Raw genomic sequence first — 12695 nt, 5'->3', positions numbered from 1 at the left:
ACAAAATTTCAATAATCTTCCTACACAACCACAAAATAAGAAGAGGCCAAGTATGCCACCAAGCCAATGCCTCAATGCCATCCTTTTTTCGGCTAGGTTGATAACATTTCCTGATAAGAATGTTTATGCACTAATATTCTCTAAAATATTTACAGAACATGTTTTTGTAAACTATTATGTTATTTAATACATTAAGAGGCCAGATGCCTGCCTGCGCATCTCGTTCACCAGAAATTCAAATTATCAAAATGAAAAATAATGCTCTACAATGAGTTACAGCTTCAAAAATGCAGAAGGAAAAGACACAATATACCACAAGTCAAAAGAAAGGGATCAATAAAGCATTTTCTCATATTGAATGGCATCTGTTTTCTGAAGAGAAGAATGTCAAAGATCCATCAGAAATTTATGGTGTTCCAAATGTTATCACATATATCATATGCTGTCTTCTTCGCCAGATGGTACTCAAACTTCTTAAACACATTTTTATCCCTGTCCACTATATCTGTTCAATTATGAGTTAAGGTTTAAAGAAACAACCACAGAAAAAAACAGCCCTTTATCTTAAAATAACCAAAGAGGAGAACTTTTTTTAAAGAAGAAATAGCAGGATACAGCCAGAAATTTTAGATTGATCATCCAAGTTTGGGATAATATTTGTGGTTGATGCATACATTGAGAGCTTCATCCTACAAGATCAAAGAAAATTTTATTAGTCTTATTCAAAGAATTAGACAATGGCAATCAAACCAACAAAAGAAGATTCACAAGAGTCTACTATCATGGATGCTACAAAATTGAAGTATTAACTATCACTAGTCAATTTTGTTCTTGAAAGAAAATGAAACTTACAAGGTTATAATTGTTCAAGCACAATAAAAAATCACTAATTAGATAAGTCAAGTATAAACACAAATGAGAAGGATGCACAAACAGGAATATCAGGGGAAATGATAAAAAAATCCTACAAATGCAAACATTATGATGCTGTCTGTTCACTTACTGTGCCCTCAACTCATCTTGCACAGATTTTTTGCGGGCTCGCTTTCGTTCTTCAATTGCAATCCTTTGATGTTCTAAATCCTTAATCTCATTGGAGATGGCTGTGTTGATAAAAATGATAGATAAGTAACTAATCAGTTACCTTCATATAAAAAAATAACTGTCGCAAAGCATTGAAATAAGATCAACTATATACTTATCTAAGTTCCTCCTGGAGTGCACGTTCTTTATGAAGCTCCTCTTCTAGCTCATTCTGAAGATGGTCCACCTCAGCTTCAGCAGCAACTTCAGATTTGGCCCGCTCTGTTTTCTGCTTGCAAGCTTCAATCCTTTTCTCATAATCTGCTTCAAAAAATAACTTGTCAAGAGCATGATATTACATTAACAAATATATACATAACGGATAACTGCTACCAGGTTTGCATCATCCAATTCCAATTCCTGGACCATTTCATGCAAATCAATAGATTCTCAACACTCTCCACAGATAAGGTTCTGAATTATCAAGAATCTTTTACAAGTTACAAAAAAAACTTGTAGCCATAATCTACAAAAGATAAATTCCCCAAGATCTCAAAAACAACAAGATTTGAACTTTATGTTCTTAGAATTCAAGAAAAGAGCGACCATTATTTATTTTCCTGCGACCTGTACCTACTTGTGGTACTTTATCTATTCACTTTCTGTAGCAACAACTAAGGGACATTACAAAGGGCAATACTTGTAATTTACTTCGGAAATCTGAATGATAAAAATAACAGAGAAAATGCAAATGGGTACTCGAATATACCTTGAATGGAGTTGAGAACCGAGTTGAAATCAGCTTCACAAGAGGACTGAAGGGATTTGGAGAGGTCCAAACACTGAGTCAAGCTGTTAAGGTCCCTTTTGTCCTTCAGTACTTCAACTAGATCGTCGCTATAAGAAATCAGCTTCTCCACGTCAATCTTTCTGGACATGTCCCCCATTTGAACGTTTTCTAGGGTTTGCTTTTTTGAAGCTTCTTCTGTCAGAATTTAACAGGAAAATAATTACAAAAAGAAAGAGCTTTGAGAACTTTATTAATTTATAGTAAAGCGTAAAACGAAGATGAAAATGTGAGACTCTGGCTTTAGAGATCTATCGACAGTGAGCAGTTGGAATAAGAAAGTCCCGAGAGGGAAAATGTCGAGGTTTTCATTCATTTTGAAACAAAGAGATACCGCACTTTAAAGTAAATGAAAGGATGGCGTTTTTTTCATTTACCCCCAAGTTTATTGGAAATCACCAAAACCCCCCTACATTTCCATGTTAAATTCTAATATTGCAATTACATTTTTACCCTTATTTTAATAACACTTGAAGATATCGAACTATTACTTTATTCTACTGAAGAGATCAAATTTTTTTTCCTATAACACTTGAGTTTATTTCATTTTATTTTACCTATTATAATTCATCTTCTTTTTATTCTATAATAATTCATTATTTTTTTTAATATCACTATTCACCATTCAAAATAACTCAAACTCAAATTTTATCTTGTTATTTTATATTTAAGTTGATTCTTATTTAGACTTGATTTAATTTAAATTCAACTTTAAGTATAATACAAAAGACTTCTCACAAACATAAAATAACCTATAAACTAAAATTTAATAAACATATTTACCCAAAAACGAAATGCATATAACCAACATTAATAACACTTGAACAAAACCTATTAAAGGAATAATACTAGAAGTTAAACCCAAAATTCATTAACAATACTATGCGAACCTATTCAAGCTCTTTGATCACCATTATAAGAAAAGAAACATAGCTCTTACTAAATCAAAAAGAAATTGTAATAAATTTATAACAAGAAACCCAAAAAGTCAAATTTACCCTTTAATAGTTAGCTTTGAAGAGAATTCATATTAATTATAACCTATAGGAGGGACTTTGATAGTTTCCAATGAGTTTGGGTTTCATGAGAATGTGTTAATAAACCTGAATACTTACTAATTATATAAATTTCTGTAAACGCTACCATAAGCGTCGATATGTCCGAGTGGTTAAGGAGACAGACTCGAAATCTGTTGGGCTTTGCCTGCGCAGGTTCGAATCCTGCTGTCGACGTTAATTTTTGTGGGATCTTGCTATCAATCTGGGGAAGAATGGAGCTCTTGCCTCTGTCCAGAAGTTGCAAGAACCACATAACGTTGTATGTATTAATGGTTTCTTTCATAGGATAAGTGGCGGCAATGCCTCTACGGACTTACCCTTGTATCTTTGATCAATGATTTCAGTTAATATAGGCAGATGAACGGGATTCTTTCTTATGTTGATTACATAATCTCAAATCAATTAGAAGCTGCTCTGTTCTCTTACCATATAATGTTTGCCTTGTTTTTACTTTTTAGTTGAATCCTGTGCTGTAGTTATGGCTAGAATTGGGTCTTTGCACTCATAGTGTCTGGTATCATTAGTCAATTTAACCAGTAGTTTTCCGACGACAAGAAACAAAATTAATCTGTACAACAGAGAATCCTGATTGTGTTTTTACATTATATTTTTTTGGGTCACCTAATCTTCCAGCCTTAACTTCTCCAAGAAGAGACTCTTACCAATGGTGTCCCTCTCCACTCCAGAATCATCTTGTTCTCATTGTATCCTCCAATCTTCACTCCACAAGAACTTTCTCCCTTCACCATCTCCTTGGCTTCTGTCAATATATCTTTGCTCACTTTAAATTCCTTCAGTCCAACCCCTCCCTGAAGATGGTAGCCTTGTCTTATGTCTTCCCACTTCTGCAACCATGCTTGAGAAGAGATATAAGGTGCCAGAAAGAGACACTCCATGGCCATTCTTGCTTCTGCAAGATGTGCAGGGAAACTGGATTTAATTGATTCCAAAAGGGCTTGGTAATGCTCCAAGTACACCTCGAAGAAAGACCCAAATCCTGAGGAATATGCCAGTCTCTCACTGGCATCTCCATCACCTAAAGTTATAATTCCTCTGTTCTTGCCTGATAGCGACTCCTTGGCTCGCTGCAGAAAACCCATAACGAGCTTTTTGCTTCTTTCTCTGCCCATGTGTGGAAGTCCTACCATGCAATTAAAAACAAACCATTCTTTGTTTTCAACTCTTTTCTTTTTTTCTTTTATCTCGCTCACCAACTCCTCAATTCCCATCTCCTCAATTTTCAATTTTAGACCTGAACATCTTGCGTAGTCACACAGTTGCCTTCTTGTCTCTGCAAAACTCCATGGCAAGGAAGTGCAAGTTAAGTCCTCATCCTCCCTCTTTATTGATGTCAATCTCAGTGTTTTACGCCTTTGTGCAATGGCCTCAATCAATGGAGGCCACTGAACTCCTTCTCCCATGTCAAAGTCCACTACATGAATGATTTCTGCATCGTCCGGCATGGCTTCAAGGATCGCGGCGTTTGCTGCGAAGTGAGCGAATCTCCCATATGGAAACAATTGGTAGAATGCCTTGAAAGCCTGCGCAAAGTTTTTTCTGGACTCTTGCATTAGATATTTTCCTTGCTTTTCAAGGACTGGGGATAAATAAAATGCCAGGCGCTCCAGGGCTTCACCAGCAGGGCTAATTTTCTCACTTAAGCATTTGATAATCACTTCTCCAAGCTCTCTTTTCCCCATCTCCAGGGCTTCTCCATAAGCCTTGAGAAGATGAGAAACGCTCACTTGGTTATCTATTTCCATTTCTTCTGCTGGCAAAGTCAATGTTGTGTCCACCGATGAGCTAGGACTCCAGAAATCTTCACTTTCACAGGTCTTTTGTGAAGGAAAACTTCCCTTACTTCCATCAAAACTTCTCCATAGAACCCCAACTTCATCACTCAAAACAGACTCAAACCCTTCCAATTCCATAGGAAAATCCTCCATCGGTAACATGACTTGCAGCTCATGCTCATCATCACAAGCTGCAGGAAATTGAATAAATTCACTGGAGTATACGGAAGAAAAATTGGGGATTGATGAAAAGTCTGTGTAAAAGTCATCTGTACATGTAAACGAAGAAGAAAATTCACAGCCACCATTATAATCATCAATGTTGAGATCACAATCTTCAACTTGATCATCTAAATGTGAATTTATGATCTTGTAAAATGGCCAGGTGGACTGAACAAGTTCTGGTTGCATCATGGTTGGTCTTAGTCTGATTGATTAATGACGTTCAATTTTAGAGGTCGAGAAGGAGAGTTTTGGTGGAGTTTTGTTGACAAACCTTGATGAGTATTTATACTTGAAAATATATATTAAAATAATAAGAAGAATACCAATCACTTTCGCCTGCTTTTGTCCAGAGTTTTATTCCTGCAAAATTCCTTGGTGAGTCTTCTTCCCTTTTCTATACAGATTCCCGGAGATAGATCGGGATGTTGCATGTTTTTTTCCTTATTAATGGGGGTCTGGCCCGAGTTGCAAGTATATCTTTCTATACAGTTAGCTTGGATTGAATTCAAGTTAATTTCAAACTAGAGTTTTAATTCAATAATTTGATTTAAGATTCATTCATTTATTTATCAAATGAAATTGTTTATACTGTCAGAGATTTGGTAATGGTGTGCAACTCGGGCCAGACATATTGCCTTTGATCCTAACCGAGCTGGCAATCCACCCCTGCTTTTTAAGAATTTACTAATGGAGGAATTCGTTAGATAACTATTCATGTCAATTCATTGTAATTATCTTCCACTTTCACACTTGAGAAGGATGAAACACTGTAAAGTGATTGGTCCCTCATAATCCAAAGCACAGAAACTCCCAATGATTTAATTTGTATGGACATTGACTCCTGAATCCTCCTGATGATCTGTTGAAATGACGCCTGCAATATTTTATTCATATTAAAAATAAAATAAAGAGACAAAAAATGGACGACATTGTAGGTATCAGTTTTCATTTCCCATTACAAGAGAAGACAAACATATACAAATGAAGAGAAAGGTTGCATGAAAACTTCATTAAGACTCCTCCCATTGTTTATAATTAAAAATTTGACAGAAAAAAACCAGGGGTCATGAGCCCATCCCCCTAAAACCAGGGAATATGTCCGGCCGCAATTTAATCTTCAGGTTAGGCTGGTTTGATTGACATGTTAACGTTGATAATATTGCTATGGTTAAAGACATCACCGATCCGACAGTATGATCGGTTCGGTTGAGTCAAGAGTTGATTAAAGTCTAAAAACACTGGCTCAAGACATTTCATGATTTCAAAGCATGTAATTTTTATGGTTGAAAATTAAGCAGTTTGAGTTTGACGAATATTCATGCAATTAGCCAGTTTTTTTCTACTTACCAATCGATGATTGTAATATAAACACGTATTTGGATAATGATCTGCCACCACATCCAAATCTTATCAAGATTTTGTATTTGAAAATATAATATCAAATCAGCCAAATCATTTATCCAATTGAAGGAATGCACTCTCTGTATAGAAATCTATATTGGAATGTAATTGTAATCTACAGGGCCCTGGAATAATTAATCAGATTAAAGAACATTTTCAGTTTAAAGAGGCCGGCAGCCTTTGAGGATGAATTTATTGGTTTAAAAAAGAAATCATAAGGATAATAACTGATAAATCAATTCTATATACGTAATATTATAAATGGTCGTCGTGCATGTGGAATATGCTCTTACGTAGACCGAGCGGCAGATTCAGAATATATTTTACCATCTTCTTCATCATCTGACTAAATTAATAGTGAGCTTTTGGATCGGACGTCGGGAGATAGTTGAGTTTAAACGTCTCTGCTAACTATTCTTGTCAAATAGCGATAGATATTTTATGGCCACGCATGCTCCACACTGACATAAAAGTAGTAGTATGTTTTCTTCTTGCTTTCTAGGTCACAAAGTATGGTATCTTCTCCCTCCCTGTCTTTGTATAATATGTTAAGAAGAGATTGATATATTTTACTTGATTTGAATCGAACTCGAAAAAAATCGTACTCAATCAGTTTAAGGTTGACAAACTAAAACTATGATTTGATTTGATTTGAGCTTGTTTGAAGTAAAATATAAATAACTCATATATACTTTCTAGCATTACAGCTAATTTGGTAATCTCAATCAGAAATCAAACTCTATCTTAAATAGATTATTGATGATGGATTCAGTTGCAACCCTATCCAAATCCAATGCATGACATATGTATCGCTCAATAATAACTTCAAGTTTGGGCCGGTTTTGGGAGAGATTGAATGATTCAATCTCATTGAATCAGTTTATAATATAAATGAGTTCATTTCATAATTATATAATTTCTGCATGGCCTAATACTTAATCATATCATATATAGCTTTTTACATCTGATTATATGGTTTATCTTTTGTCTTCTCACGTAATTAAACTACATTTTCTTGATTGTTTCTGGTTTAGATTTTGATTGAAGATCCTTATTCCTTCCTGCATGGTTTTCTCAGAAATTGTTTTAAAATTTTTTTAATTCTTAATCAAATAAATTTATTTTTATAAACAAATTTGTATAAATTGATATGGTCATTGCCGATTTGATGATGTGATTATTTATATTTTTTTCACTTTAAAATCATTTAATCAAATATTATTATACCAGATTAAATAAATTTGTTTGTATATATAATATTATTTTAGTTAATAAATCTTTCCACCGTTAATTATAAGATGGATTATTTGCTTGAATGTGAACAAAATAGATTCAGATCAATATGAAATAAGAAAACAAGGCATAGAATCGAATGATCATTATCAAGGTGATTAGGATTCTTAATTTGTCTTTGATAAATTAATTAATGGATTGGGTTGGTAAGAAATGAGATAAAAACAGGCAGAGTATGAATCAAATACGTGTGAGGTCATGCATAGTTTAACGTTGCATGATTTTATGACAATCTAGGGCATAAATTAATTAAAGATTCTCTTTGGGGCAATATTCGATAGCTTAAAAAAAAAAAAGCCATAGCTGAGATTTCGGCATGAAAATCAATCACATTTTCACAGAAAGTGCCAAGAAAATGCCAGTCACATTAATATGAAAAAATATTTTATCTGTCTTCCTTTCATTCGATGTATTACAACGGCTCCACATTGGTTTTGAAGCCATTAATTAGCCCCTTTGAAAAATGATTCAAGCTGATAAGTTTCAGGATTTATCTCTTGGAGACGAATTTGTCAACAATGGGGTAGCCATGGATGATGATCTTTTGATTATGAATTACTTTGACTCTTCCACATCTCATAATTATGATAATGACTCCCTTGAAACTTCAAGCTCAAATTTCCCTCCTTCTGCCATGTCCAATGATTTTTATTGACGTTTATAATTTTCCTTTTCTTGTAAACGAATTGCAAGTTTCATTTCCTGAGGAGGGTTCTACCCCAGCACTTGATTTGGAGGATTTGAGCATTGGTACGGAAGACATGAGAGATTGGTTGGAGAATGGTGGTCATCGAGAAAGTGATGACACATCTATGGACGTCACTTCAACAATCCAGCTCCAATCCTAAACTTGCCAACAGAAAACATGGAAATTAACCATGGCGAAAGAACAGGTAGAGCTTGCGGAGAGCGTATTGTATCATTCACTTCAGCCCTTGAAAAAGGACAATTATCTTAAACAAGAGTCCTGCAAGGTTTTTGATGCATATCTACTTTCTCTTATGGAAGTTTTACGAATCAAGCAGAATATATTCTAATTTTTGGCCTAATTCTGCACCGGTACCTGACGACCCATCAAATTAGATAATATTTAGAAAAATAAAAATCGCTAAGATAATAGGAATAATATTAAATCCGAAAAACAGAAACCTAGTTGAAATGTGAGAGTTGTGGCTGAGGCCTATTAATTTCAGGCCAACCATGAAAAGTCTGTTTTAGTCATTTTTTGAAATTTTCTCAGTTTAATATGAATATCCACAACGTTGAAAATTTTGCCATGTTTACAATGAGGTAAACGTTAAAGTACACAAAAACAAGAGATTGTGATTTTTTTAAGGACAAATAAGATAAATCTTGGATGAATGATATCTATTTCTTTTTAGTAGGATCATAATTGTATGGCTAACTAATGAATTAGGAAAGTTCAAAGCTATATATATTTTTTAATACCAAATAGAGGTGCATTTGAGTTGAACTAAGTTCAATAAACGGTTGGTTTGTGCTCAACTTTAATCCAAAAAGTTCAATGCAAGTTTAAGTTCAAACTTTCTCAAGTTTACAATGAGATCATCAAAGAAGTTATCAAAAAACATTAAAGATGAAAAAGAAGAAGAATCGTTAGTTAGAAAAAATGAATATGTTGACGACTTTTAAATAATTTATTAGATTTAAATTGACTCGAATTGATGCTATTGAGTTTTGAGTTCCGCTCATTTTAAGTTAAATATCAAACCAAAATTGAACCGATTTGTTTCAAATTTAACCTTAATACCAAATTATATAAATCTTGAGATAATATAAAACATAGTTGTTGAGGTTGGAAAGTTTGAAACTATATAAAAGGAGATTTGATATCAAACTCATTCCTTATTCTTAATAGGTAGGTGTGAAATAAGGAGAATTTAAACATTGTGTTAATACATGTAGGAGTAAAATAAGGATAAAATTGAGACCAATTGAGATCATGTGTTGTGGAAAATTATGTTGCATGGCTAAAGTCTCAACTTAAAAGACTTTGAGCTCAATGAAAGACTTTTAGTGACTTATTGTGGTAGTGATATGCATGCAGGTATATATCGATCAATACATGAACATGACAAATAAAAGAAGCCTAGAAACAATGAAGCTTCAAGTTCCTTCCCAACACGGCAACTCAACAACACAACACAACTTGCGCCTGTTAATTTCTTCTCTCTTTAATTATTTATATATAACCTTGGAATATTTAGCTCTCTCACAAAGCTTCATCTCTATGACACATGGCCTTGAGAATCTCTTTATCTTTGCTTCTCTTCTTGTTTCCCGTTTTAGCTCTCTCTTCTGTAGAATTCATCTTCAATGGATTCAATGAATCCCAGCTCAGAAATTCACAAGGTCTAGACCTGGAGGAGGCTACAGTCTATAAACCCAATGGAGCACTCAGACTCACAAATACATCTCAGTATTTTATTGGCCATGCATTTTATTCGCTACCAATACAACCCAAAAATTCTTCTTTCAGTACACATTTTGTTTTTACAATAGTTACTGAAACTCCAGGCCACGGAGGCTATGGCCTTGCCTTCACAATTGCTCCTTCAACGACACTTCCAGAGGCTGAGCCTGGACATTACTTGGGGCTTTTCAACTTATCTAACGATGGCAATTCCACCAACCATATATTTCCAGTTGAGTTTGACACAGTTAATGGTCATAATGATGCCTCAGACTCTAAAGGAAACCATGTTGGAATCAACATCAATAGCATGCGTTCGGAATCTGTAGAGCCGGCCGCTTATTATGACGACACAAAGGAAGAGATTTCCCTGGAGAGTGGCAGTGCCATCCAAGCCCGGATAGAGTATGACGTTATGAATCAACCTGTGAATGTAACAATATGCCCTATGTGGAAAAACAAGCCCTCTGTGCCTCTCATCTCTTTTTCCTCAGATAAACTTTCAACTGTTTTCACTGAAAACATGTATGTCGGTTTCTCAGCAGCCACAGGAGCAAAAGCCAGCTCTCATTACATTTTGGGATGGAGTTTTTCCATGAATGGAGTAGCTACTCCTCTCAATCTTTCAGAACTTCCAGAGCCACCAGCAGTCAAGAAACGATCATCATCTACTTTCAAACTTCACGTCAGTATTCTTATTGCTGCGTTATCCGCGGTTCTTATTCTATTGTTGGGACTTTTAGTTTGTTTCAAACTATATAGACGAATAACGCAGTTTGAGATTCTTGAAGATTGGGAGTTGGATTGTCCTCACAGGTTCAAATACAAAGATCTTCACATCGCTACAAAGGGTTTCAAAGAGATTGAACTGTTAGGAATCGGTGGTTTTGGTGCAGTTTATAAAGGAGTTTTGCCTTCAACTGGAACCCAAGTTGCTGTAAAGAAGATTTCACCCAATTCAATCCAAGGAATGAGAGAATTTGCAACAGAAATCGACTGTTTAGGACGATTGAGGCATAAACATTTGGTCAATCTCCAGGGCTGGTGCAAGCGAAAGAATGATCTTTTACTAATCTACGATTACATTCCAAATGGAAGCCTCGACTCTCTCCTCTTCGATTCCGAAAACAAATTTATATTGAGCTGGGAACAAAGATTCAACATCATCAAAGGCGTCGCCTCGGGGCTCTTATACTTACACGAAGAATGGGAACAAGTAGTAATCCACCGCGACGTGAAGTCCAGCAATGTGTTAATCGATGCTGACATGAACGCACGATTAGGAGACTTCGGGCTCGCCAGGCTTTACGATCACGGCAAACTGTCACACACCACAAATGTTGTCGGCACCGTCGGCTACATTGCTCTTGAACTAGCCCGAACCGGGAAGGCGTCAACAAGAACAGATGTTTATTCATATGGGGTTTTGCTTCTGGAAGTTGCTACAGGAAAAAGGCCACTTGGATCAGATAATTTTATACTGGTAGACTGGGTTCTGGAGTTTCAGCAATTGGGTCAAATTCTTGATGTGGTTGATCCGAAACTGGGTTCGGATTACGTAGTTGAAGAGATGGAGTTGGTATTGGGACTGGCGCTGCTTTGCTGCCATCACATTCCTGAAGTTAGGCCTACAATGAGACAAGTTTTGCGGTATCTTAATGGCGATGACTTGCTTCCCCTTATTCATTGGACTTCGGTTGATTCTCAACGTTCTGGAATGAGCTTAGCGTTCCTGGAAATTATGTCTAAAGAGTATTCACATGTTTCATCCTCCATAGGTGGCTTCTCTACTAGCTCCTTAGATGCTGCAGATGAAAGTGCCATCAAATCCGGATGATATATATTTTTTCAGAGTTACATTTTTGTGTATACACAACTCGAATTTATTTCTTAATTAATTATTTCAATTAATTGATAATTAGTGAAATTATTGTACTTATGGACGAACACCAATTTTTCAGGGATTGGTGAGTTAAGCGGTAGTTTTAGTTTCATTCAAATCTAAAACCATTAGTTTAAAATAGAACCTAACTTGCTTAATTGATGAACAATATCATTAGAGAAAAATTAAAAAATAAAAATAAAAGACAGAATTATTATTTAAAAAAAAAAAATTATTAACAAAACAAGCTCCAATGCAACCATGCAAAAGAGGGTTTGAATCAAACTGAATAATAATTCAAACAGCTCAATTAGGATTCACCCTTAACAGTTTTTCAAATGAAAATTTATCAAACAAGTTGGAATATATATATAACTATTAATTCACTGGACTCTATAGGACTGTTGCACAAAGCTTGTTTATCAGGCAAAAATGCAACGTGATAAATAATAATTCACAATTAGACTTTAATTGATAACATTAAACCCGATAATGAGTATTTTTCGATTTTAATCATAATTAAGATGACCAAAGATACTTGATTGAACAACCGAAATAGGAATAACTTGAAATTAGAGAAATGTAAGTGACTACTCTTTTAATTAAGGAACTCTATAATAATCAACACGTGATATTCTTGTTGTTTTAAACTTTATTTCTTCACTGACAAATTTACATCTTCCAGCCAATTTATCGCATTCTCCTTTCACAGAAAACCGATAATTGGACTTGATAGGGT

At 34.9% G+C, this 12695-nt stretch overlaps 3 protein-coding genes and 1 non-coding gene across 4 annotated transcripts; 2 read left to right on the top strand and 2 right to left on the bottom strand.

Annotated features, from left to right (window-relative positions):
* Window positions 1-111: 111 nt before the first annotated feature.
* LOC123213060 (kinetochore protein SPC24 homolog) lies at window positions 112-2219 on the bottom strand. Its single transcript, XM_044632400.1, has 6 exons — window positions 2156-2219; window positions 1793-2008; window positions 1203-1344; window positions 1004-1105; window positions 616-689; window positions 112-505 (listed from the first exon to the last, which is right to left on the bottom strand). The coding sequence occupies exons 1-6, from the start codon at window positions 2184-2186 to the stop codon at window positions 399-401; spliced, it is 672 nt and encodes a 223-aa protein (XP_044488335.1). The 5' UTR covers window positions 2187-2219; the 3' UTR covers window positions 112-398.
* An 801-nt stretch (window positions 2220-3020) lies between these two features.
* Window positions 3021-3102, top strand: TRNAS-CGA. Its single transcript has one exon. It is a non-coding gene; the product is annotated as a tRNA-Ser (tRNA).
* A 461-nt stretch (window positions 3103-3563) lies between these two features.
* LOC123222951 (protein NODULATION SIGNALING PATHWAY 2-like) lies at window positions 3564-5135 on the bottom strand. The gene has a single exon (XM_044645985.1). The coding sequence runs from the start codon at window positions 5133-5135 to the stop codon at window positions 3564-3566; it is 1572 nt and encodes a 523-aa protein (XP_044501920.1).
* A 4763-nt stretch (window positions 5136-9898) lies between these two features.
* Window positions 9899-11911, top strand: LOC123222899 (lectin-domain containing receptor kinase VI.4-like). The gene has a single exon (XM_044645922.1). The coding sequence runs from the start codon at window positions 9899-9901 to the stop codon at window positions 11909-11911; it is 2013 nt and encodes a 670-aa protein (XP_044501857.1).
* Window positions 11912-12695: the final 784 nt, after the last annotated feature.

The sequence above is a fragment of the Mangifera indica genome, chromosome 1 (assembly GCF_011075055.1).
Source record: "Mangifera indica cultivar Alphonso chromosome 1, CATAS_Mindica_2.1, whole genome shotgun sequence".
Taxonomy (NCBI): domain Eukaryota; kingdom Viridiplantae; phylum Streptophyta; class Magnoliopsida; order Sapindales; family Anacardiaceae; genus Mangifera; species Mangifera indica.
Note: the sequence above shows the minus strand (reverse complement) of the source record. Positions and strands in the feature narration are given on the sequence as shown.

Coding starts and splice junctions, on each gene's coding strand:
- LOC123213060 (XM_044632400.1), bottom strand. CDS start 2,186: ATGAATGAAAACCTCGACATTTTCCCTCTCG. Junction 2,009..2,155: donor CCTCGACATTTTCCCTCTCG/GGACTTTCTTAT, acceptor AAATTCTGACAG/AAGAAGCTTCAAAAAAGCAA. Junction 506..615: donor TCAATCTAAAATTTCTGGCT/GTATCCTGCTAT, acceptor ATAATTGAACAG/ATATAGTGGACAGGGATAAA.
- LOC123222951 (XM_044645985.1), bottom strand. CDS start 5,135: ATGATGCAACCAGAACTTGTTCAGTCCACCTGGCCATTTTACAAGATC.
- LOC123222899 (XM_044645922.1), top strand. CDS start 9,899: ATGGCCTTGAGAATCTCTTTATCTTTGCTTCTCTTCTTGTTTCCCGTT.